This window comes from Rhincodon typus, chromosome 10 (assembly GCF_021869965.1).
Source record: "Rhincodon typus isolate 14 chromosome 10, sRhiTyp1.1, whole genome shotgun sequence".
Taxonomy (NCBI): Eukaryota; Metazoa; Chordata; class Chondrichthyes; order Orectolobiformes; family Rhincodontidae; genus Rhincodon; species Rhincodon typus.
Genome location: NC_063341.1, coordinates 1,046,207 through 1,070,693, shown reverse-complemented (window position 1 = coordinate 1,070,693; position 24,487 = coordinate 1,046,207). Strand labels below are relative to the sequence as shown.

At 46.8% G+C, this 24,487-nt stretch overlaps 1 protein-coding gene across 1 annotated transcript in view; it reads right to left on the bottom strand.

Moving 5' to 3' along the window:
- Nucleotides 1–24,487, bottom strand: part of LOC125484259 (probable voltage-dependent R-type calcium channel subunit alpha-1E) — a 201,933-nt gene that overhangs the window by 97,206 nt on the left and 80,240 nt on the right. Inside the window, exon 3 of the mRNA XM_048602251.1 lies at nt 21,514–21,834. Within this exon, the coding sequence (XP_048458208.1) occupies nt 21,514–21,834 (321 nt within the window). The remainder of the gene's footprint in view (nt 1–21,513; nt 21,835–24,487) is intronic.

Here is a 24,487-nt window from a genome sequence, read left to right as displayed (position 1 = left end):
GGTTTCACAGGTCGGCGCAACATCGAGGGCCGAAGGGCCTGTACTGCGCTGTAATGTTCTATGTTCTATGTTCTATGTTCTAGAAATGCGCCATTTTAATGTACAGCACCACTCCCTCCATATACAGGTAGCCTTGAAATATTCCTCACCCTCCAAACATTCATAACTGTGCAATATACCACTTCCTCCTGACAGCCCTGTGTTACACCACTGTCTCCAGACACACATGCCCCTATTATTTCACTCCCTTCAGAGACACATAGTCCAGCAATAATACACTCCCTCAAGATACCAATATCATTCTAATATTCCACTCCCTCCAGAGACACAGAACCTTGTGATATGCCACTTCCATCAGACACATGTATCCTCCTAAGATTACACATTCCCCAGGCAGATATACACTGCTACTATTCCACTGGATCCATACACATGTACCTTTTGTTACATTCAACTCCCTCCCAACTATACCCTTGTAATATACCATTCCCTTCAGAGACACATACTCCTGTATATTCTACACACCCTAGATACACATATCCTGGTAATAATCCACAACCTCCACAGGCATGTCCCTTTGCAATATTCCTCCCTCCAGACACACTTATCCTGTAATATTCCACTTACTCCTGACTAAAGAACCCTTGTAATACACCATTTCCTTCAGGCTCACCTATCCTTGTAATGTTCCACTCCAGAGAATTCTATCACTATAATACACCATTCCCTCCAGAAACACATTCACCCGTAATGCGCTAATCCCTTCCAGACACGTGTATGCTTGTAAAATATCACTCTCTCCAGACTCTCATATATTTTAAATGGTCCACTCTCCCCAGATAAACATATTCTGGTAATATGTTATCCTCCAAACACATCTACCCTACAAATATACCGCAGGCACCAGACACCTGTATCCTTGTAATAAACTGCTTTCTCCAGACATGTACAAATCTTGTAATATTTCATTCCCTCAAGACACACTTAGCCTTCTAATGTACCACTCCCTCCAAAAGCATGTACTCTTGCAATATTCTACTCCAAACAGACAAATATACCCTTGAAATACACCAGTCCTTCCAGACACAATTATCCTTACAATGTTTAAGTCACTTCAGACACACACACGCATATAAATATACAACTCTCTGAAGAGACGCATGTTCCTTTAACACAACACTCCCTCCAGACACATGTACAGTTATACAACATTGCTCTCTTCAGACACTCATTCACTTGTAATATTCCATTTTCCACAGATACATGTATCCTGATAATATGTCACACAATCCAGAGGCACATACCTTGTAATATTTTACTCCCTCCAGGCACACATACCATTGCAATATTTCACTCTTCCCAGATATAACAGACTCCCTCCAGAGACTCAAAAACACTTGTAATACACTATTTCCTCCACAGACAAATGACCCTGCAATTCACCACTCCCTGCAGAGACATCTACCCTTGTAATGTACCACTTGCCCCAAGACACATGTACCCTTGTAATATTCCCCTCCTGCAGATACCAATACCCTTGTAACACACCACTCCTTCAGACATGTACCCTAGTAATGTACCACTTTCCCCAGACACATGTACTCTTGTAATCTTACACTCCCTTCAGACACATGCACCCTTGTAATATTCCACTCTCCCCACACTCATGTAACCTTGTAATATTCCATTCCCCTCAAACACAAGAACCTTTGTAATATTCCACTCAACTCAGACATGTACAACCTTTTAACATATCACTCACTCTAGAGGCACATCCCCTTATAATACATCCATTTCCCCAGACACATATCTCCATGGAAATGTACCGCTGTACTCAAACTCCCACATTCTTGTAAGATTCCACTCCTCCCAGACACATGTACCCTTGTAACATTCCAGTCCCACCAGATTTACGAACAGATTCTTCCCTGTTGTTACGAATGAACCTCTCATATATTACAGTTGATCTTTCTCTGTGTCTTCTCTGTAGCTGTAACACTATATTCTGCAATCTGATCTATTACCCTGATGTACTTATTTAAGATATGATTTGTCTGGATAGCACACAGAAGAATACTTTTCACTGTATCTCGGTACATGTGACAACAATAAATCAAATCAAATCTATTCTACCCTTGTAATATACCCCTCCATCCAGAGGCAAATACCCTTGTAATATTCCACTTCTCCCAGTGACACACGTACCCTTGCAATATTCCACTCCCTCTGGACACACATACCCTGTAACACTACCCCCCCCAGACAGCTGTACCTTTGCCATATATCACTTCCTCCAGAGACATGTATTCTCATAATACTCCACACCCTTTGCTGAAATGTATGTTTTTAATACACGTAGGTTTGGAATACACCACTCCCTCCAGACAGACATGCCCTTATACAAGGCAACGCTCTCCGGGAACACACGCTCCCAACATATCACTCACTCCATAGACAAATACCCTTGTAATATACCACACCATTCAGAGCCATCCACCTAGGTAAAGGCCAAGTCATCATAGTCCCATAGGGCTGCTCTCTCATTAAAGAGAGAGAGAGAGAGAGAGAGAGAGAGAGATGGATGACTGATGATGGTTTAACCTGAGGGTCACCACACCTCAGAGGAGAGGATGAGAAGTAGAGTCCTTCGTGCTAAGCTCAGCCACTGCAGGAATTGAACCCATGCTGTTGGCGTCTCTCTGCATCGCAAACCGAGCTAACTGACACCACCCGCTTCCCTCCGCCACCTACCCTTGTCGTGTACCATTCCATGCACAGACACATACCCTAGTAATAAATCATTCCTGACAGGGCAGTTATCTTTGTGATACTGTCCCTCAAGAGAGATAGAATGACTCAATAGCTACTCCTTCCAATCATGTATTCTAATGTTCAACTACATCCAGAGATAATACTTTCACTTGACCACTACCATTGTAATAATCCACTCTGTGAGACACAGTAACATACAAGGATACTTGCTCTTGTAACATACCACATACCCTCGTACTATACCCCTCCCTCCATGGACACATACTCTTCAGACACAGGAAGCACTGTAATGTACACCACTTGCAAAATTATACAGCATTGTGATGTTGAGACACTTACCCTTGACGCAGTGATCAATCCTCGTGAGTTTCAGCATCAATCCTTTTACCGAGAGCCCAAGGAGTGTCGTACAAAGGTGTCTCTGCTGTGTTGTTGTAGGGCCCAGGGACGGAGATTACCTTGATCATACCCAATCCACCAGTGGCATTTCACTGAGTCTCATGCCTCCACTAAGACCTATCTGTTTGGTGCTGTCCCACCAGGGACTGATCCTCTTCTTGGCAGCTAATGAGCCAGTGGTAACGTTCCACTGTGGCACAGGCCTGAGTCAGCACTCTTTGGCATCTTTCCCTCAACAGTCCCAGTTGGCGCTGGGGAGGCACCATTGTGAAATTTGTTTCAATCGTCTCAAGGGCGGTTTAATGCCAAGATGAGTGGTGCTGACCACTGTAGCATGGTGTTCAGGGGTTTCCTCTTCAGCCATGAAGACATTAAAATCCGTGATAGTGTTCCTCATGTACACAGCCAGAGAATTACTGCACAGACAGCGACTAGCCAGTGCACTATGCCAGCACTCTACAACGCAGATTGTGCCACTCTCCACCTTATGTCTCCATAGCCCCAAGTATCTTTGGTCTTCAAATAATTCTCCAATTCCCATCTGAAAGCTGTGACAGGAATTGGTGTCCACCATGCACTCGGGCAGTGCGTTGCAGATCTGAACCACTCTCTCCGCCAAGGGGTGTCTCCTCATGCTGCCATGGTTCTTCTGTCGTGCTCTCCACCCTTCAAGATTACAATCACTAACTGCGACATTATATCCGTGGCTGCTTGGTCATTGGACACGACATGTGAAGATGTCTCCAACATGTTTGCATGATACTCAGACACGACCCAGAAGAAACAACGTTGAGTTGGACGGTCCTTATCCCCAGGCCTTTGATTCTTGGCTGGAACAGGGCAGCTTAAGTTGTTGGACTGAAGACCCAGGGGACATAGATCGATGCTCACTTGCCGGGTTGAAGATGCTGGATGCGATTTATCACTGGAGAGAGATATCGATGAAAGATCTAAGCAGGATATAAATAGCAACCCACGTTGTTAGATTTGGTCAGTGAGGTAGGTTCAAGGAAGATCATGGGGAGAGAAAAAAAAAAGATGTAGAGAGGTTAGAAAGGAAATTGCAAAGGTTAGGCCCTCAGCAATCGTTGCTGAAGCAGGTCAACTGGACTGGATCTGGAGGAATGCAGAGATCGTGGAGGTTTGTAGGGCCAGAGGAGGTTGCAGAGAAATAGACAAAAAAAATGGGAATTTTAAAATAGTAGTACTGCTAAACAAAAACCTTTATAGGTTGCCCACGGAGGTGCAAGTCAGAATCTATAGCAACATGCAAACTTCTGCAGAGAGAGAAATGGGGGAGCAGTGTATCTGCAGATAATAAAGACAGGGGCAAAGGTTTCACCAGCAAAGGGTCAAGGGCAGGGGTGAGGTGGGCAATGTTGCAGAAATGGATGTAGGTTGCCCTGAGAGTGGATATAGGGTTAAATGCACGTTTCAGGATGAAATAGATGGCAAACAGCCTGATCGAGTATCGGCCTTAAGTTCACAGGATGTGAGTGTCGCTAGATGGGCCAGCATTTATTACCCATGCTTGGAAAAGGCGGTGGTACGTTCTTGAACCACTGCAGTCCTCAGGGTGTAGGTACACCACAATGCTGTTGGGAAAGCACTTTTGTTTAATCCATTTGTGGGATGTGGGTGTTGCTGGCTGACCAGCATTTCCTGCCCATCCCTAATTGCCCTTGAGAAGGTGGTGGTGAGCTGCCTTCTTGAACCGCTGCAGTCCACCTGCTGTAGGTTGACCCACAATGCCATGAGGGAGCAACAGTGAAGTAATGGTGATATATTTCCAAGTCAGGGTGGTGAGTGACTTGGAGGGGAACTTGGAGGTGATGGTATTCCCATATATCTGCTGCTCTTGTCCTTCTAAATGGAAATGGTCATGGGTTTGGAAGGTGCTGTCTGAGGATCTTTGGTGAATTTCTGCAGTGCATCTTGTAGATAGTACACACTGCTGCGACTGAGATTTTCAGGATTTTGACCCAGCGACATTGAAGGAATGGTGATTGCCTGTCACTTCCACTGCCTTCAGGTAGTCCAACCAGTTCCATTCCTTTTATTAGACCTTGTTGATAAACTGAATGGCTTGCTTGGATATTTCAGAGGATATTAAAAATTGCTGGAGTCACATATAGGCCACATTTCCTTCCCCAAAAGACAGGAGTGAAACAAACAGTTTTTTGAAAAAACAATCAAGGGTGTTTTCAATTTAAATTCCAACAACAGCTGTGGTGGGATATGAACCTACAGCAGCAGATCCTTAACTACTGAATTACTAGATCAGTAACGTTACCACTATGCCACCAGCCCCACTCTGAATGATGGAGTTGGATTTTGGGTAGTGATGTTTGCATTGAAGACCAAAAGTTTCCAAGTCTACAAATTTTAAATCCAATTTTGAAGCTCTCTCTTACCCCAAACCTTTTGCTGATTTCCTTTAATGTGTTAACAGTGGTTGTGTTGTTTGTTTGATGATCCAGGGTCATGAATTCGAATCTCATCATGGTAGCTTGGGGATTTAAAATCCACTCATGCATCAAACTAGAATATGAAGCTCTATCAGGAATGATAACCATCAGAGAAATCAAACATCAAGAAAAATTCACATCACTAATGTCCTTCAGGGAAGGAAATCTGCTTTCCCTGCCTGGTCTGGTCTACATGTGACTTCAGACCCACAGCAATGTGGCTGATTCTTAATTGCCCTCTGGGCAGTTTAGGGATGGGCAATAAAACTCTCACCTGTTCCTATCCATCTCATTAGAGCCATAGAATTCCCTGCTAAATCATGCTGGTTTCTCTTCCTGCTCCCGCACCGTTCCCTCTGGTGTTCCCCACGGATCTATCTGTGGTCCCTCCTTTTTCTCACCTACGCACTGCCCCTCGGGGACATGGTCAGTCTCCACATACAGGCTGTGGAGACCTAGTTCTGCCCCAGCGCTACCAGCTTTGACCTCTCCAGTGCCTCTGATTTGTCACCTGGTCTAACATCCAGCACTGGATGAATAGAACAAATAAGTTGCCATCAGTGCCATGAGCTCCCTTGCTCGCCTGCAACTCCACTCCTTTCAACAGTAGCTGTCTCAGGCTGAACAAGACCAGACACGTACTCAGCATCATCTTTGACCCCATGCTGAACTCTTGAGCTGGCATTTGTGGAAACATCTCTGTACTGACCACCCTGTCTGTCCGTGCCTCAGCTCCCCTGTTTCCAATATGCTCTTCCATGCCACTGTTATTTCAAAACTTTTAATGAGTTGCTGGCTACTCTCACAAGATCAATAAACTTAATGTCATCAGAAACTGAACTGGACTAGCCACATAAATATAGTGGCTATAAGAGCAGGTCAGAGCCTCAGAAAACTGTGGACTCCTCAAAGCCTGTCCCACCATTTACAAGACACAAGTCAGGAGTGTGATGGAATACTGCCCACTTGCCTGGATGAGTGCAGCCCCAACAACAATCAAGGAACTTGATACGATCCATAACAAAGCAGCCCGCTTGATTGGCACCACATCCACGAACATCCACTCCCTCCACCGATGCACAGTACTATCTACAAGATGCACTGCAGAAATTCACCAAAGATCCTCAGACAGCACCTTCCAAACCCACGATCACTTCCATCTAGAAATCTAGAAGGACAAGGGCAGCAGGTATATGGGAACACCACCCCCTGCAAGTTCCCCTCCAAGCCACTCACCATCCTGACTTGGAAATATATCGTCGTTCCTTCACTGTTCCTGGATCAAAATCCTAGAATTCTCTCCCTCACAGCAAATGGACTGCAGCAGTTCCAGAAGGCAGCTGTCTACCACTTTCTCTAGGGGCAATTAGGGACAGGCAATAGAATGCTGGCCAACCAGCCACGCCCACCTCCTATGAATATATAAAAGAAAGCTGTGTCTCCCTGTCTCACTCCATACCCAGTTACTTGTAGCCACCATTGATGTGTTCCCCAGTCTGCCAAGATCACTATTTTCAACTCCTCGCTTTCCAGTCCCTCCTTGCCTTTGACTCTATCTCTGTCACCTCCTTCATCACTGCCATTGACAGGTCTCTGCAGTCCACCATCTCTAGCCTCTGGAGTATCCCTAGTTTCTCTGATTTGACCACGAGCAGCCGTGCTTTCAGCTGCATTGGCCATGTGCTCTGCACTTCCATGTCAAACTAATCCCCCTCTCACCTCCCTCGGCTCCTTTAATACACTCCTCAAAATATACTTTTTTGAGCCTAGCTTTTAGTCATTAGTCCTAACATTTTCTCACATGGTTTAGTATTACACTTTGCAAAGGGCTGTGAAAGGAACGACTCCGTGAATAAACAAACACAACTGCAGGTTCACGTGCACAAAAAGCACAAACGCAGTCTTTTTTCCCACATCCCTCAAGGACTGTTTCCGGAAGAGATGTAGCTGATAAATAAGAACCTAAGAACAAGGATCCCGAGGACGCCATTCAGGCTCTTCAGCCTGCTCCACCATTTAACATGATCATGATTGATCTCAACTCAGCTCAACTCCACTTTCCTGCCCGCTCCCCGTAACCCTTGAACTCATCACTAATTCAAAATCTGTCTGTCTGCCTCCTCCTTAAAGTTACTCAATGTCCCAGCATCCACCACGCTCTAAGGCAGTGAATTCCACAGATTCATGTCCCTTTGAGAGAAGTAATTCCTCCTCTTCTCTGTTTTAAATCAGCCACCCCTCATCCCAAAACTGCGACCTATCGTTCTAGGTTACCCTGCAAGAAACATCCACTCTACATATACTTTATCGATTCCCTTTATCTTCTGATGTACCCCAATTAGATCTCCTCTCATTCTTCTAAAGTCTAGTGATTACAAGCCTAAACCACTCATAACCATTCTCTCCTCATAAGACAAGCCTCTCATAGAATCATAAGAATCTAGAGCACAGAAAAAGGTCCTTCGTCCCATCATGTCCATATTAGTCAAAAACAACCACCTAACTCATCTCTGTAGATAATCTAGTGAACCTCCTCAGGACTGCCTCCAATGTAACCATGTCCCTCCTCAAGTAAGGGGACCAAAACTGTACACAATACTCCAGCTGTATTCTCACTAATGTCTTATACTTCTCTACTTTTATACTCTATTCCTTTAGCAGTAAATGCTAAAATTCCACTTGTCTTTCTTACTACCTACTGTCCCCAGATACTAACTTTCTGAGATCCAAGCACGAGGTCACCCAGATCCCTCTGCACCGAAGCATTTTGAAGTTTCTCACTATTTCAATAAAAAGTTGCCTTTTTGTAGACAAGGATCATGTCAGAACTGAGAGGTTACAACTATCAGCAGAGCTAGAAAGACAGGGCTCTTCTCTAAGTAAGGAGAACGCTGAGGGCTGACCTACTGGGGGGCGTGGTCCTCAAAACGAAAATCAAAATGGATAGGATGGATTTAAAGAGGTTTCTGCTGGTGGGGACACTAACGCTGCAGACCATAAAACTGACTGGTGTCAGTAAATCCATTTTAAAAATTCAAATGTGACTCCTTTGCCAAGAGAGTGACAAGAAAGTGACACAAAGTACATCAGGATCAGTTTGGACCAAGAGTGTGGTCACATTTGAGGGAAAGTGATTTAAACAGAGGAAAGAGAAAGAAATAGGTTATTGTCATTTGAATTCATTCAAAAGAGAGAGAGGGAGCGTAGGACTGGCCTGGAGCTGTTGCACTGAATGGCCTGTTTGTGTTTTTGTTCCAGGCAATTCTTTCTTTCTCTCTTGAGATATCTGGTCTCTTCCTTGATAATTAAAGATTACAAAACATTCCCCTTATTGCAGATGTTAGACTAATTGGCCTAGTTGTAATTACCCAAATTAGCTCTGTCAGCCCTTGTAAGAAATGGCAAATACATTGGTCACTTCCTAATCCTCACATTCCCATCTGCTCTCGACTGAATTGTTAGATCACTGGGGGCAACATCCAGTCAAAATAAAAACAGAAATTGCTGGAAAATCTCAACAGGTCTGGGCAGCATCTGTGGAGAGAAATCACAGTTAATGTTTCGGGTCGAGTGACCATTCCTTGGTTACCAGACGCGAAACATTAACTCTGATTTCTGTCCACAGATGTTGCCAGACCTGCTGAGCTTTTCCAGTAGTTTCTGTTTTTGTTTCTGATTTACAGCATCCACAGTTCTTTCGGTTTCTATCAAGACTGGGAGCTGATGGGTTTGGAACAGACAGCCACTTAACCGTCTACTGAGTCCATCACAAGGTAACAGAAGGCATCAAGTTAGCACTTGTTGCCTGAATTTCATTGTTTTAGGAGGGGCAGGTTAAACCATTATCATAATATCTTAATAGCTTACGTTCTCTTCACTTCTCTAGGTTGTTTCAATGTATAAATTCTGGTTAAGGTAAATGTCTCAGTTGTGCTGAGTAGTCAAGGTCCCAATCTCAAACAAACTAAAGCGCCTAATCTTGGGCAACACCCTCAGTGCAGTACTGAAGGAGTGCTGCACTGCATGCAGCCATGCAGCCCATCTGCTGCAACATTCAACGAGGTCGTGGCTAATCTGAAAACCCTCAAAAGATTTACAAGGATGTTGCTGGGATTTGGAGGGTTCGAGCTATAGGGAGAGGCTGTATAAACTGGGGCTATTTTCCCTGCAGCATTGGAGGCTGAGGGGGATCGCATAGAGGTTTACAAAATCATGAGTGGCATGGGTAGGGTGAATAGTCAAGGTCTTTTTCCACAGGGTAGGGGAGTCCAAGACTAGAGGGCATAGGTTAACGTTGAGGGAAAAGATTTAAAAGGGACCTAAGGGGCAACATTTTCATGCAGAGGTAGTGTGTGTATGGAATGAGCTGCCAGAGGAAGTGTGGAGGCTGGTACAATTACAACATTTAAAAGGCACCTGGATAGGTACATGAATAGAAAGGGTTTACAGGGATAGGGCCAAATGCTGGCAAATAGAACTAGATTAATTTAGGAAATCTGGTCGTTGTGGACTTATTGGACCAAAGGGTCTGTTTCTGTGCTGTATGACTCTATGACTTCACTTCCCTGCTTTTTCCTCCATAGCCCTTGATTCCCTTACTGATTAAAAATCTCTCTCTCTCAGCCTTGAATAGACTTGATGACCCAGCCTCACCAGCACTCTTGTGGTAAAGAATTCCACAGATTCACTACCCTCTGACAGAAGAAATTCCTCCTCATCTCTGTCTTAACTGGGTGACCCTTTGTTCTGAGATAATGCCCTCTGGTTCCAAACTCTCCCACAAGGGGAGACAACCTCTCTGCATCAATCCTTTCAAGTCCACTAGGAATCTTGTATGATTTATTGAGGTCACCTCTCATCCTTCTAAATTCCAATGAGTACAGGCCCAAACTACTCAAAGTGTGTGTGCGTGTGTGCATATGTGGGTGCATATGTGGGTGTGTGTGCATATGTGGGTGCATATGTGGGTGTGTGTGGGTTCAGCCTGGTATGCCGGGTAATAGTTATCCCTTACTAGCATCAGGAGGATACGTCAATTCCCGAATTTCAGTTCATTGTGGGATTTTGCTGTGTGCAACTGGCTTGCGTTTCCCCACCAACGCTTCAAAAGTAATTCCACTGGCTGCAAAGAGATTTGGATCATCCTGAAAAGTCCGTCTTTATTCCTCACTTTGTATCAGTCTTTCAGTTTTCTAATCCCTCCATCTCTACACCCCTCCCACCAGCGACTGCTCTAAGCATCCAAACTTCTTTGCAGCAGTGGAATTACTTTTGAAGCATTGGTGGGGAAACACAAGTCAGTTGCACACAGCAAGATCCCACAATGAACTGAAATTCGGGAATTTATGTATCCTCCTGATGCCGGTAAGGAATAACTATTGCCCAGCATACCGCACACGCACACACACGTTGAGTGGTTTGGGCCTGTACTCATTGGAATTTAGAAGGATGAGAGGTGACCTCATTAAATCATACAAGATTCCTAGTGGACTTGAGAGGTTGTCTCCCCTTGTGGGAGAGTCTAGGACCAGAGGGCATTATCTCAGAACAAAGGGTCACCAACATAAGACTGAGATGAGGAGGAATTTCTTCTGTTAGAGGGTAGTGAACCTGCAGAATTCCTTACAAGAGTGCTGGTGAGGCTGGGTCATCGAGACTATTCGAGGCTGAGAGAGAGAGAGATTTTTAATCAGTAAGGGAATCAAAGGGAAAAGGTAGGGAAGTGGAGAATCTGCTTCCAGTGACTCTCTCAGCTCTCCAATATCAACAGAAAGTGGGGTGAAGAATTCAGAGAGCTCCACGCGGCAATATCGAGAGTTTCAGAGACACCGACTGCGAGTCGCTGGAAGCAGCGCAGTGGTGAGTCACCTTGTGCAAACATTCCTGACCCTTGACCCTCACCACTGCACCTGAAAGTGGTCTGATTCACTGAGCCTGCTGCTGTATCTGGAGTAGATTGCTGCAAACACACAACACCTCACACCCTCTGCAACAGGGCTGACATGACAGCCACGTGAGACAACTCAATTGCAGCATACGTCGAACAAATGTTTTTTGTTAGATCATTTCTGTCTCTCTCCACAGGCAGTACGGAGCACAAAGGCAACGGGTCTAATCACTGAACTGATGTACTTATATTTCCTTGAGCACAGACAACAGAATCTGGGCTGGGTCAAGTTGGTAGGTGTCTCCTCTGGTCAGGGAGAGCAAGGGGTGCAACATTAAAAGTAAAAAGCAGCTCATTCAGTGCTTTTTCAGGCTAAGTGCAATGGAGCTATCTCCCACAGAAAGGCAGAGTGAGGTACAGGACAGCAGAAGCTGCCATTCACAGCTTTGTGGGTTTCATGGGCCAAAGGAAGGTAGATGGAGCTGGGATACAGTCAGGATCAAGCTGAATGTGGGCAAACACAGTCTCGAGGGGCTGAATTCCCTTTCTCCTCTTTCAGGATGTAGCTGGCCTGCTCGACGGTGGGTCATTGGAAAGGACAGTCACACCGGGGCAAGGGGCGTGAGGGGTTCCAGTGCATCTGCAACACGGCCATGCGTGGGTGCACAATGCATCACTCTCCGTTCAGCCTTGCTGAGAGCTGGGTCAGGGTAGGATTCGATTCAGTAGTGAAATCGCCTACAGGGTCCTTCATATTCACAGGGTATTACTGCTCCTCTCCGCACCCCCTTCCCCACCCCCCTTGCAGGTACCAAATGGCCATGTAAGTCACTCAGAAACAAAATCAGACAGAATCCTCCTACTGTAAGGTTCAAATCCTTCTTTTTGTCACTCTGTTTCCAACCCCATGCTATCCCTGCTCCTCTGATGCTGCTTGACCTGCTGTGTTCATCCAGCTCTACACCTTGTTACCTCTATCCCTGTCCTGGGTGTGTTCGATGGGGACAGTGCGGAGAGAGCTTTACTCTGCACGGAAACCCGTGCTGTTGCTGTTCATCCCGGGAGCATTTGATAGGAACCAGTTTACAGAAAGCTTTACGCTGTATCGACCCCTGAGCTGTACCTGTCCTGGGAGTGTTTGATGGGGACAGAATGGAGGGATATTTATACGGTCCTCCATATCGTGTCTACCTTGCTATTGCAGCCTTTAATCAGAAAAGGTTGTGAAAAAGCTGAAGCAGATTCATCCCTCAGTAGCTCCACATTAAATATTAAGCCGTGTTTATCATTCAGTGAGGTGTGCGCCTGACAGAATATAAATCAGCGTTTTCAAATCCACTGCCCAACGGCAGAGCCCAGCTGGGTATTTAATGTGCTATTTGGTAATCTGGACAAACGACGGGGACATATGTGGAGATGTTCACAGATAAAGCAAGTGTTGTGGTGATCCTAGAACTAGTCATAGCTGCACAGCCCGTTTTTACCCCCAGCTCCGTGATTTTCATTTGTTTTGCGCTGATCAGTAGATTATTAATTATTCAAAATAATAGCAGTAATCTGCAGCCAAACCTGTCTCTCTCACCACCTAATGTTCTAAGCAGGTCCTGCATTCACACTCAGAGCTGGCAAAAATCACGCTTCAAACGACTGCAGTAATCGCACTTACTTCCATTGCAGAGTGAGAACAATCAGACTCTCCACACACAAAAAAAAACCTGAAACACATCATTATGTTTCACTCCCAGATATCTGCGTGTAAACCACTCTCTACCCCTCGATTGGATTCCAGTCTGTATCTCACACCTGGGTAACTGTCATTCTATATGCAAACCACTTTGTGCCCCTTGATTAGTTTCAAGTCTGTTTCCCTCACCCATGTATGTTATTCTGTATATAAACCACACTGTACCCCTCCATTAGATTTCAGTCTGTATCTCACTTCCGGATATCTGTTATTCTATATTAAAAAAAAAACACCCTGAACCCCTCCATTAGATTTCAGTCTATAACTCGCTCACGGGAACAGCAGACTCAAAGAAATTATCTATAAGTACATAGAATAGTCATAGAGATCTATTTTTTTTTTATTCATTCATGGGATGAGGGCATCACTGGCCAGGCAGCGTTTATTGCCCATCCCTAATTGCTCAGACGGCAGTGATCAGTCAGCTGCATTGCTGTGGGTCTGGAGTCACATGTGGGCCTGACCAGGTGAGGATGGCAGTTTCCTTCCCTAAAGGGCATCAGTGAACCAGATGGGTTTTCCCAACAATCAGCAATGGATTCACAGTCATCATTAGACTCTTAATTCCAGATATTTATTGAATTCAAATTCCACCATCTGCCATGGCAGTATTTGAACCCGGGTCACCAGAACATTTTCTGGGTTTCTGGGTTAACAGTCCAACAATAATACCACTAGGCCATTGCCTCTATAGCACAGAAAAGGCCCTTTGGACCATCATATCCGTGCTGGTCAAATACAACCTAACTATTCCAATCCCATTTTCCAGCACTTGCCCTTGTACGCCTTGCATCACAAATGCACATCTAAATACTTATTCAATGTTGTGAGGATTTCTGTCTCTCCCACCCTAACAGGCAGTGAGTTCCAGATTCCCACCACCTTCTGGGTGTAAAAGATTTTCCTACATCTTTCCTGAACCTCCTGCTCCTTACCTTAAATCTATGTCACCCAGTCATTGATACCCCCAATCAAGGGGAAAAGTTTCTTCCTCTCCCTTATAATTTTATATATCTCAATCATGTCCCCTATCAATCCGCACTGCTCTAAGGCAAACAGTTAAATCCCACATACAGGTATATAAAATTAGGCCTAAAATCAGCAATCTGTAAATGCACAGGGTTGTGTATGATAGTCCCATAAAATAGGAAGCTACACATGTACAGGGATGTATATAACAGTTCTGAAAACAGATGCTAAGTCCACAGTACGGAGGTTTGGGCAAAAGTCTAGAAAACAAGCAAACTCCACATGTTCATACAATTGTCCCGAAAATAGTTAATCCCACATATATGGAGAATTGTCAAAGGAAATGTCCCAGATCCAGCAAACTCCACATATACAGAACAATAGTCCCCCAAAACAGCTAACTTCACACATACAAGGGTTCATAGAATTAACTTCTAAACAACAAACTCCACAAGTACTGTGTGCAAACAGTAGTCCCCAAAACAGCATATTCCACATCTACAGAGCTGATACTATACTCCTAAAAACAGCAAGCTCCACATGTACAAGGTGAATACAGCAGTCAACATGTACAGCAGTTTTGTACAGTAATCCTAAAAAAAAATGTACATGGGTTGGGACAATTGTTCTCTAGATAGCAAATTCCACATGTCCAGAGATTTATACAGTAGTCCTGCAAACACGAAGCTGCACATACACAAAGGGTTCTAAAATAGTCTCAAAAACAGCTAATTATACACGTACAGGGGTTCAAACAACAGAAAACTCCACATATATAGATATGTGTACAGTAGACCCTAAAACAGCCAACTCCACACACACAGGGATTCAAACAATAGTGCTGTAAACACTAAAGAACTATGAATGTTGGAAATCTTAAACAAAAACAGAAAGTGCTGGAGAAACTCAGTAGATCTGGTAGCATCTGCAAAGAGAAAACTGTTAATGTTTGAGACCAGTGACTGTTAAACAGCAAATTCTAAAGTGCATAGTTCTGAAGACAGGTCACTAGACTAGAATTGTTGACTGTATTCTCTTTTTCTCCACAGGAGCTGGCCCAACCTGCTGAGTTCCTCCAGCAATTTCTGTTTTTGTAAGTACACAGGTACAGGGGTGTGTACAATAATCCCAAAAACTGCAAAATTCACACGTACAGAGGTTTGTGCCATACTTGAAAACAACTAACTCCGTAGGTGAAGGGGTTCCTACAATAGAAATATCAAACTGCAAGCACAGAATCAATGAGATGGAGGGCTTTATTCTGTACTGTAGACCTCTAAGAATAATACAATAGTTGAGAAAACAGTAAATGCCACTTGTACAGCAGTTCCCAGGACACTTTCAAAAACAGGAATTTCTACATGTACAGTGGTCCCCCACCTTTTCTCCATGGAGAACAACAGCCTCTCCAACTGAATCTTGTCAGTAAAATCCCTTACCGCTGGACCCATTCTGGTAAATTTCCCCTTCCCACTCTCAAGGGCTCTTACATCCTTCCTGGAGTGTGGGGGCCAGAATTGGACACCAAACTTTATAAATATTTAGCTCGACTTCCCTGTTTCTAAATTCAATGTCTCTATTTATGAAGCTCACAAACTCGTATGCTTAAACTGCAAAGCACTGCAGGCACTGGAAATCAGAAACAAAATTAAAAATTGCTGGAAAATCTCAGCAGGTCTGTGGCAGCACCTGTGGAGAGAAAGCACAGTTAATGGTTTCACGTCCAGTGACCCTTCTTCAGAACTGATAACAGCTCAGAAAAAATTGGTACATATGCTAAAGATGAGATGTGGGGAGTGGGTAAGGAATAAACGATGGGCCTAAAATTACTCTCTGTTGCCTCTCTGTATCCTTTCCACCAAAATACATCAGGTCACATCTTTGTATTGAACTCCATCTGCCATTCACCTGCCTATTCTGCTCTCCATTTCTGTGTTTTTTCTGTTGCAGGTGACTGACATCATTCAAGTCATTTATAGATCATTTAAAAAGGGAGTTCAGTTTTCCTCCATCTCCAGTTCGAAGTGGCCTTCCCTCCACCATAAGTTCAGACTTGGGGATGTTTGCTGATGATCGCATAACATTCAGCACCACTCGCAATTCCTCAGATACTGATGCAGTGCGTGTCTGCCGCAAGGTTTAAGATATACGGTTCCACAAAACTATAGTGGTCTGTGACTCGACTAATAATGTGAGTTCAGATTCCACCATCGCCAAATGGCAAACTGAAATTTCAAAAAGAAATCAAATGATGGTGTCAATCAAAGCAAATGATAAGTTGGTCTGACCACTGTATGATTGCTACTGTGCTGTTAATATTCTGATGGGAATCTACTGTCTTACCATTCAGCCCAGATCTGATTCTGATCCCACACCAGCTCTTAATTTATAAGTTCAACACTATCCAGGACAAAGTAGCCATTTGTCTGGCACTCAGAATCATAGAATCCCTACAATATGGAAGCAGGCCATTTGGCCCATCGAGCCTGCAATACCTTTCAAAGAGGCACCCACCCCCACCCTATCCCTGTAACCCTACATTTCCACGGCTAACCCACCTAAGCCTGCACACCTCAGGGCACTATGGGCAATTTAGCACAGCCAATCTACCTAACTGGACAAGTACAAACCTTCACACAGACAGTCACCTGAGGCTGGAATTGAACCCAGGTCCCTAGCCCTGTGAGGCAGCAGCGCTAATCACTGTGCCACAGGCCACCCACTCCATCCATCACTTTCAACATTCACTCCCTCCACCATTGACCCTGAGGAACAGCGGTGTGGGCTATCTACAGAAAAAAAAAGCTCTGCAGTACTTCATCAAGGTTCCTTCCAAAGCAACCTGCAGCCTCTACCACCTCAAAAGACTAGGGCAACAGATACATGAGAACACCCCCCCCTCCAAGTCAGCCACCATCCCGACTTGGAAATATATCGCCATTCCTTCAGCGTTGCTGGGTCAAAATCCTGGAATTCTTTCCCTAACAGCATTGTGGGCGTCCCTACAGAATGCAAACGACAGAAGAAGGCAGCTCACCACCACCTTCTCAAGGGCAATTTGGAATTCGGAACAAATGCAGGCCCAGCCAGCAACGCCCACTCCAATGAATTTACAAGAAAAAAAATCAGTATTTGTAGTTGATTGTTTATTCTTTTTGAACACACTGAACCTTGCCCTCATCCTGCTGCAGCAGCAAAAAACCGTTTGATTTGAGAAATTTCCAACTGGTGTGAATCTTTATTCAAATGAAATCAGGATTTTGCCGAGATGAGGTGGGGGAATGGTACAAAAGTCTAGGAAAATTAATGGGGAAAGAGGATGGAGCGATATTGAAGAATCTGAAGACAACCAAGATCCTTCAGAGGACAGTGAGGACCACAGCAATGCTGCACCAGGACTATTGCTCAAGTACATTGCTTTGGATTCACATGAGCTCAAAGGTGAAACAGCTGCCAAGGCATTCACCAAGCTCCAGATCTCAGGGGAAGGGCATTTAAGGGGTAACTATAGATCTACACAATGATGCAAGTGTGCAGGGATGCAGAGGGGAACAGGGATGGTCTGAAAAACAGACCTACCAGTGTCCCGCACTATCCCAATGCCACTTCCTTACAGTCAGGCAAGGATTGGTCCATCACTCACTCACTGTCCCTCGACTCATCTCCCCAATTCACAAGACTCCCTTCTCATTTAGTAACTCCCTACTTTCCCAACGGTGGCATTGAAATCTTAAGTTCCAAGACTGGGACGGCGGTGCAGAATTGTCCGGGTTCGTAGTTGGGAATGGCGCAGAATTGGAGAGACCGGAACTCCACCACTTTGCTCAGTCAAATTCTCAACAGAAAGGCCCAAGTTCACAGGATCCACAGCATTGTTACTGAGTGGAAGGAGGCATTCGGCCCATCATGCATCGATTGTCCGGTCATTGCGCCAATCTCCCGCCTTTGCCCCATATCACCCATTGGTTTCTCATTCTAGGAACCATTCCAGTTGGACCATCCTTGTCTATAGACAACTGAGGGCCCGGAAGAGGTGAATGAGTGACCAGTAGGGGGCCTCACCTGTCAGTTGTCTACAGGAGGGACGAGATGAGTGGACCGAACCGACTGGTGGTCTATTAGGAACAAGTCGGTCAGTTTGGGGAAAGAGCTCTCTCGACCCGCATTAATTTATACCTGATCGAGAGGCTGGGCAGCGGGTGACCGCTGAGACCACTCCCTTTCCTTCACACCTCTCCCTATCACCCCAACATCTCTCCACCCCAAAGAACGCTTACATTTCCTGTGAGCGACCTTCCTTTTCGAGGTCCGAGGGGATTTTCCTGTACAGTAGCAGCCAGTACCTCCAATCGGTTGGCACCTGCTGGTAGCTTGGGCCTTCAGGCAGTAACTCCAGTAGAAGTGTCACCAACACGCTGCATAACTGCCAGAAGATCTAGTAAGCTTTCCCATTCTCCACAGACCTCGCGCTTTCCTCATCCAAATTCTTCCCTTTTGGACTTAATTCGAGTATAGGAAGATCCTGGTCCGTGCTCCCCTCCCCTCCCCCAAATGGCCCTCTCAACCCACCCAGAGGCCCTAACACTGACTCTGAGAATGTGCAGCAAATACCAACAACCTCTACACCTCAAACTGTGCTCCTTAGAAGAGAAGGCTAGGATAAGACTTGATAGAGGTCTTCAAAATCATGAGCAGACTGGATGGTGTAGAGAGGGAGATGCTGTTCCCACTCAAAGAGGAACAAGGATGAGAGGGTATAGATTTGAAGTTGATGTGTGAATGAAGCAAGGGTGATGTGAGAAAACATTTTTTCACACGGCAGGGATAAGAGAGTGTCGGAGTGGGGAGTCCGCTGTCACACGCTGCAGGGCCCATAATCAGGGGTGATGTGTTCTGTTCCCAGTTCGGCTGTGATCATTGCCAAATGGTAAATTATTTCAGGGCAATTAATTCTCTGTTTTAATGATAGCACGGTGTTTCAGTGGTTAGCACTGCTGCCTCACAGCGCCAGGCACCTGAGTTGGATTCCACCCTCAGGTGACTGTCTGTGTGGAGTTTGCATGTTCTCCCCATGTCTGCGTGGGTGCTCCAGTTTCCTCCCACAGTCCATAGTTGTGCAGGTCGGGTGGATTGGCCATGCTCAATTGCCCCAAGGCATCCAAGGATGTGCCAGGTAGGTGGATTAGCCATAGGAAATGCAGGGTTACTGGCTTGGGGTGGATCTGGGTTGTATGCTCTTCAGAGGGTCGGTGAAGACTCGATGGACTGAATGGCCTCTATCTGCACTGTAGAGATACTTATGATTGGTAGGGAATGGAATGCCGTCTGGAAATGTGATGGAGGTAGGTTCAATTCAGGCATTCGAAAGGGCATTGGTTATCTGGATACAAATGGAGTGTGCAGGAGATTGGCCTTTGGTGACACAGCTCGTCAGGAGACAGGGCTCTGGGGAAAGCCCAAACATATTCACAGGGCTAGCGATACAACTTGTGACAGCGACAGACACAGGTCCCTCAATTCAGGACCTCCCCCTCTCGAGTTAATCCTCAGAATTAATGGAAACCTTCGAAAAGGTCACTCAGGGTGCCTCTGGTGGAGTCACCTCAGGGAAGCTGGTCTGTGGCAGAAGGAGAGATGGCATCAGTGCTACCCTTGGATCAACGCTGTATTACAATCCTACTCTGTCAGTGTGCCACCGCCCTTACTAACAGGCAGAATCGGCAAACTCAAAATATCAGACACTCAGGGGCTGTTTTCAATGAAAACACCAGCTCTAGCCTCTACAGCAGTCATTCCAAAGGATGCAATGCCCCAGAGAGCAGTCGCCAAATCCAAAAATAGCAAATCTCAGTTGACCATTCTAATATGTGGGGTTGGGTGGGGGGTTGGGTGGAGGTGGGTGGAGGTGGTGATTTGGTCAGTGAGTGAGGGAATGGGATCCTGCGTTTCATTCTTGCTCAACTCTCTGAAAAAGAGTGTAAAATTCATCAGCAAATGGATTCTTGGCAAATCTTGGCAAACACCCTTTGTCTTCTTTCCCCTGTGTAATAAACCACTGATCGCAGACCCACTAGAGGAGGAGATGGGGGGGCGCATCACGTTTACATCACAAGTGTAGTAATCCGGTACGGAGCAAATTTTACCGGAACATCGCAGCGGGACAGGCAGCATCCATGGAGACAGAGTAAGCTAACGTTCTGAGTCTAGATGAAGAGCCACCCAGAGACCCCGGTAATGTTCTGTGGACCCAGGTTTGAAGCCTGCCTGGCAGATGCTGGAATCTGAATTCAATAAATATCTGAATTAAGAGTCTAATGATCACCGTGAAAACACTGTCATGTGTGGTAAAAAAACCCATTGGGTTCACTAATGTCCTTTAGGGAAGGAATTTACTGTCCTTACCCGGTCTGGCCTACATGTGACTCCAGACCCACAGCCATGTGGTTGACTTTTCATTGCTCTCTGGGCAATTAGCAATAGGCAATGAATATTGGTCCAGCCAATGATGTGTTTGAATAAATAATGCAGAACTTCCAAGCCCTGCTGCGTACCTACAATTGGGTGTTATTATTATTAACAGCTCGCCAACTGCTAAAACATGCCTTTCATAAATGCCAACAGCCTCCTCTGTCCTTCGCCTCTGGCTACTACCACCCTCCCTGCCAACTACCAGCCAAGGAAACATCAAACCCTGGCAGCCCATTCCTTTACCCATCCTGACCCACACCCTACTCACCCCTTCACACTCCCTCAATCCCAACCTCAGCCTTCTGCTCCCCGAGGTGTGGCAAGGAGAAGACATTGAAAGAAATTCCCAATCCTCATTTGCTAGAGATCGGCTTCGATTACAGTCGGGGGGGGGAAAACAGGGAAATAATGGCAAGTCCAACAAGGAGGTGGAAGGAGAATTGGGAAGTGCCAATGGGAAAGTGTGGAAGGAGACAATGGAGAGATGGGAAACGGAAAGATGTGTTAGGATTAGGGTGGGGAAAAGCAAATGGAGGTGAGGTGGGCTTGGTGGTAAGATGGGGAGGAGGTGAAGGGGCAAAGGAGAGGAGGAAATGGGTGTTGAAGAGGGAGGGCAAAGAGGAGGTCAAATTTTGTAAAAGTGCGAGTGAAGGGGAGTAGTGGATGAAGGGGCAAGATGGCGAGGGAAGGGACTGATGGGGAAGAGAGGGAGAAAGTGGGGAGCTGGGGAGGAAGAGGGAGATGGAGGGAATGGGGGTAAATGAGGGTGCTTGGGCTTTGACAGCTCCCCACCAAGGAAAGGATATGGCCACTCGATGACCTTCCTGGCGGATTTCCTGACGATGTTGTCCTCCCCAAACAGGAAGAGGGACCTGTTGGCTGTCAGGCAGTTGTGTCGGACCGGGATGGGGTTATACAGGGCCATGGTGCGGGCTCTCTGAGCCCGGGACTGTTTGAATCCTCCGGGGCCCTGTGCTGCTGCCGCCGCCGCTGCCACCGCCGCTGCCGCTCCCACTGCTGCCGCTGCTGTGGCCCCAGCCCCGGGCACCTCATGTCGGCTCCGAGCCGGCTCCGAAACCGCGGGATCCAGCGACATCCCACTCGCCGCCTCCCCAAAGCGAGCCATCCTGCAGCATAGAGAGAGGGAAAGGAGGGGTCAGACACCCTCTGAGGGGGAAGGGGATTGTGGGGGGGGGTTTAAAAATGTGGTGGGGGGGGCGTGATAGAGGTAGAGACGGAGTCAAACACTGAAGGGAGGGGGAGATAGAGAGGGGTGTAAGTCACCATCTGAGGAGGGGAAGGGGAGTGGGGGGAAAAGAGAGAGAAAGGTGGTTCAGACACTGTCGGGGGGGGAGGGGGGGGGGGGGCACGGAGAGAGGTTCTGACACTGTCTGGGGTCAACTGGGGGGAGATGGGTGAGAAAAAGTGGATAAGAAGAAAAGGAGGAACAGAGAGAGGGAGAGGGGTTATCAGGCAGTGCCTGGGCGGGGCAGGTCAGACACTGTTGCAGGGGAGAAGTGGGGACAGAGACGGGGGAATGGGGTGAGAGAAAGAGAGGAGGGAACACAGGAGAGGAGGAGGTTAGACACTATCAGAGTTAAGGGAGGATGGAGACAGAGAGAGCGAGAGAGAGATGGGGAACACAGGTAGAGGGGGAGGTCAGCAACCATCAGGAGGAGTTAGAAGGGGGAGCAAATGGGAAACAGAATGATGACGGAGCAGGAGAGGGGCACAGAAAGAGAGGGGGAAGAGCGGAAGAGAGAGAAAGACAGCAGCTGTACCAGGCAGTGTCCAATGTGGAGTTGGTGAGGGGTGAGATGTGGTGTGGGGGAGTAGAGGATTGGATGGGGAGGGGGGTGATCAGACAGGGTCTGGGTCAACGTGAGGGAGTGTAGGGTGGAGTGTAGGGTAGAGTGCGGGTGAGATCAGTGTCAGTGGGGGAACAGGAGGGGAGACAGATTAGGCAAAGTAGGGAAGGGAGCAGAAACAGATACAGATAGTGGGGTAAGGGAGGGATGTAGAGAGATAGAGGAGGAGAAAGAGAGAGGGAGATTGAAGGTAGAAGAGAGAGGGAGAGAGAAAGAGGGTAGAAAGATGGGGGAAGAGATGGGAGATGGGTAAGAGAAAGTTGTGAGGGTAGAGAGACAGATGGGTGGACGGGGACAGAAACTGGGGGAGAGAGGGAGTGATAAAGGGTGACAGTGAGGTTGGGGGAGAGAGAGAGAGAGAAAGAGATGGATAGAGAAAGAAGAAAGGAGATGGGTAGAGAAAGAGAGAGGGAGAAGGGGATACAGGAGGGAAAACGAAATAGGGGGAAAAGAGAGAGAAAGAAATGGAGAGATCCTGCTTCACACCACAAAAGGCTGCCTTAGCTTAGGGGGCAAATCTGCAACAATCTCAGTCAAACATTGCAACAAGCATCTTGCTCCAGCTCCCAGCGATGCAGGCAGAGGAAGGATATGGGATGGAGGATGGGGGAGACAAATAAAAATGAGCAGCCCTCCCCCACAACACACACACAGAGACACTCGGCCAGGACCCGCTGAGGACCAGAAAAGAGAGAGAGAGATGTGGAATAAATTAAACCCTCACAGAAACAGCGTTGGTCCTGCTGGAGAGTGGATTGCGGCCACTATCAATTGAGATGTGAAGGATTATCAGACAAATATCCCTGTGCCTCACTGTGCCTGGAGGAGACAGAGGGAGGGAGGGAGGGAAATGCCGCTCCGGTCTCCAGGTAGTGCCTGGCCCAGCCCGGGGACCCTCTGTACCTTCTGGAGGATGGGTGGGGGTGACCGCATGTCCTAGGGTGGGACAGGACATCCCAGTTGTGAGTAACCCAGAGCCAGCCACATATTGCAATCCGAGTCCAATATTACCTCCCCCTACATCATTCACCCTCGCCTTTCGCTTCAATACGGTGCCCCTGCTCATTTTTTCCCCCTTTCCATTCCTCCCCCCCTTCCAATAAACACACAATTGCCAAACACACACCCCCCCCCCCCCAAATAAAAAGAATCCCCCCCCCCCCCCCCCCAACCTCCTCAGGTGGCTGACTACTAAATAAAATCACAGGCAGGCCCCTTCAGAACATTACAATCTCTCCTCCTCTCTGTAAAACTGCATCCCCTTCTCCAAATGACCCCCTCCCTCAAAAATCCCCCCACCCCTTTCCCCTGGTGATGGGGGTGATAGATGCTGCTCTCACCCGCCCGGAGCATCCACTGCTGGTTTCTCGACAGAAAGACGGATCCAATCGCGGAAATGAAAAAGCGCCGCTCACCTCCCTCCCCCTCTCCCGCCAATAATAAATTAATAACACAACACAAAGAGAGACGGAGGACAAATATTGCTGCCCGGTTTTTCACACTTACTCTGCGAAGAATCGAACCCAGGACGCAAGGGAGGGAGTGATGGCTCACAGCCCGACTCACATGGGGAGACAGAGAAAGAGAGAGAGCCTGGCCAAGGAGAGAGCGGTCTGTCAGAGACACTCACACTGCCGCCTATAGAGCAGGGCAGGGGATGGCAGAGGGACTCTGTGTCTGTGTGTGTGTTCAGGGCTGGCTCACAATCCGCCAGAGGGAGGGGAATACCTCATTCCATCTGCCCAGAGACTGACCCTCAACCCCCTCCGATCAAACCACCTGGCCTAAAGACCAGCCTCCATTGCTTACCCAACTCCCCCATATATTCTTGTCCCTATACTCACACTGCTGCCCCCCCAACAGCCCAGCCCTCAATGCGTCCACTTTCAACCCAATCCTGAATACTCCCTGA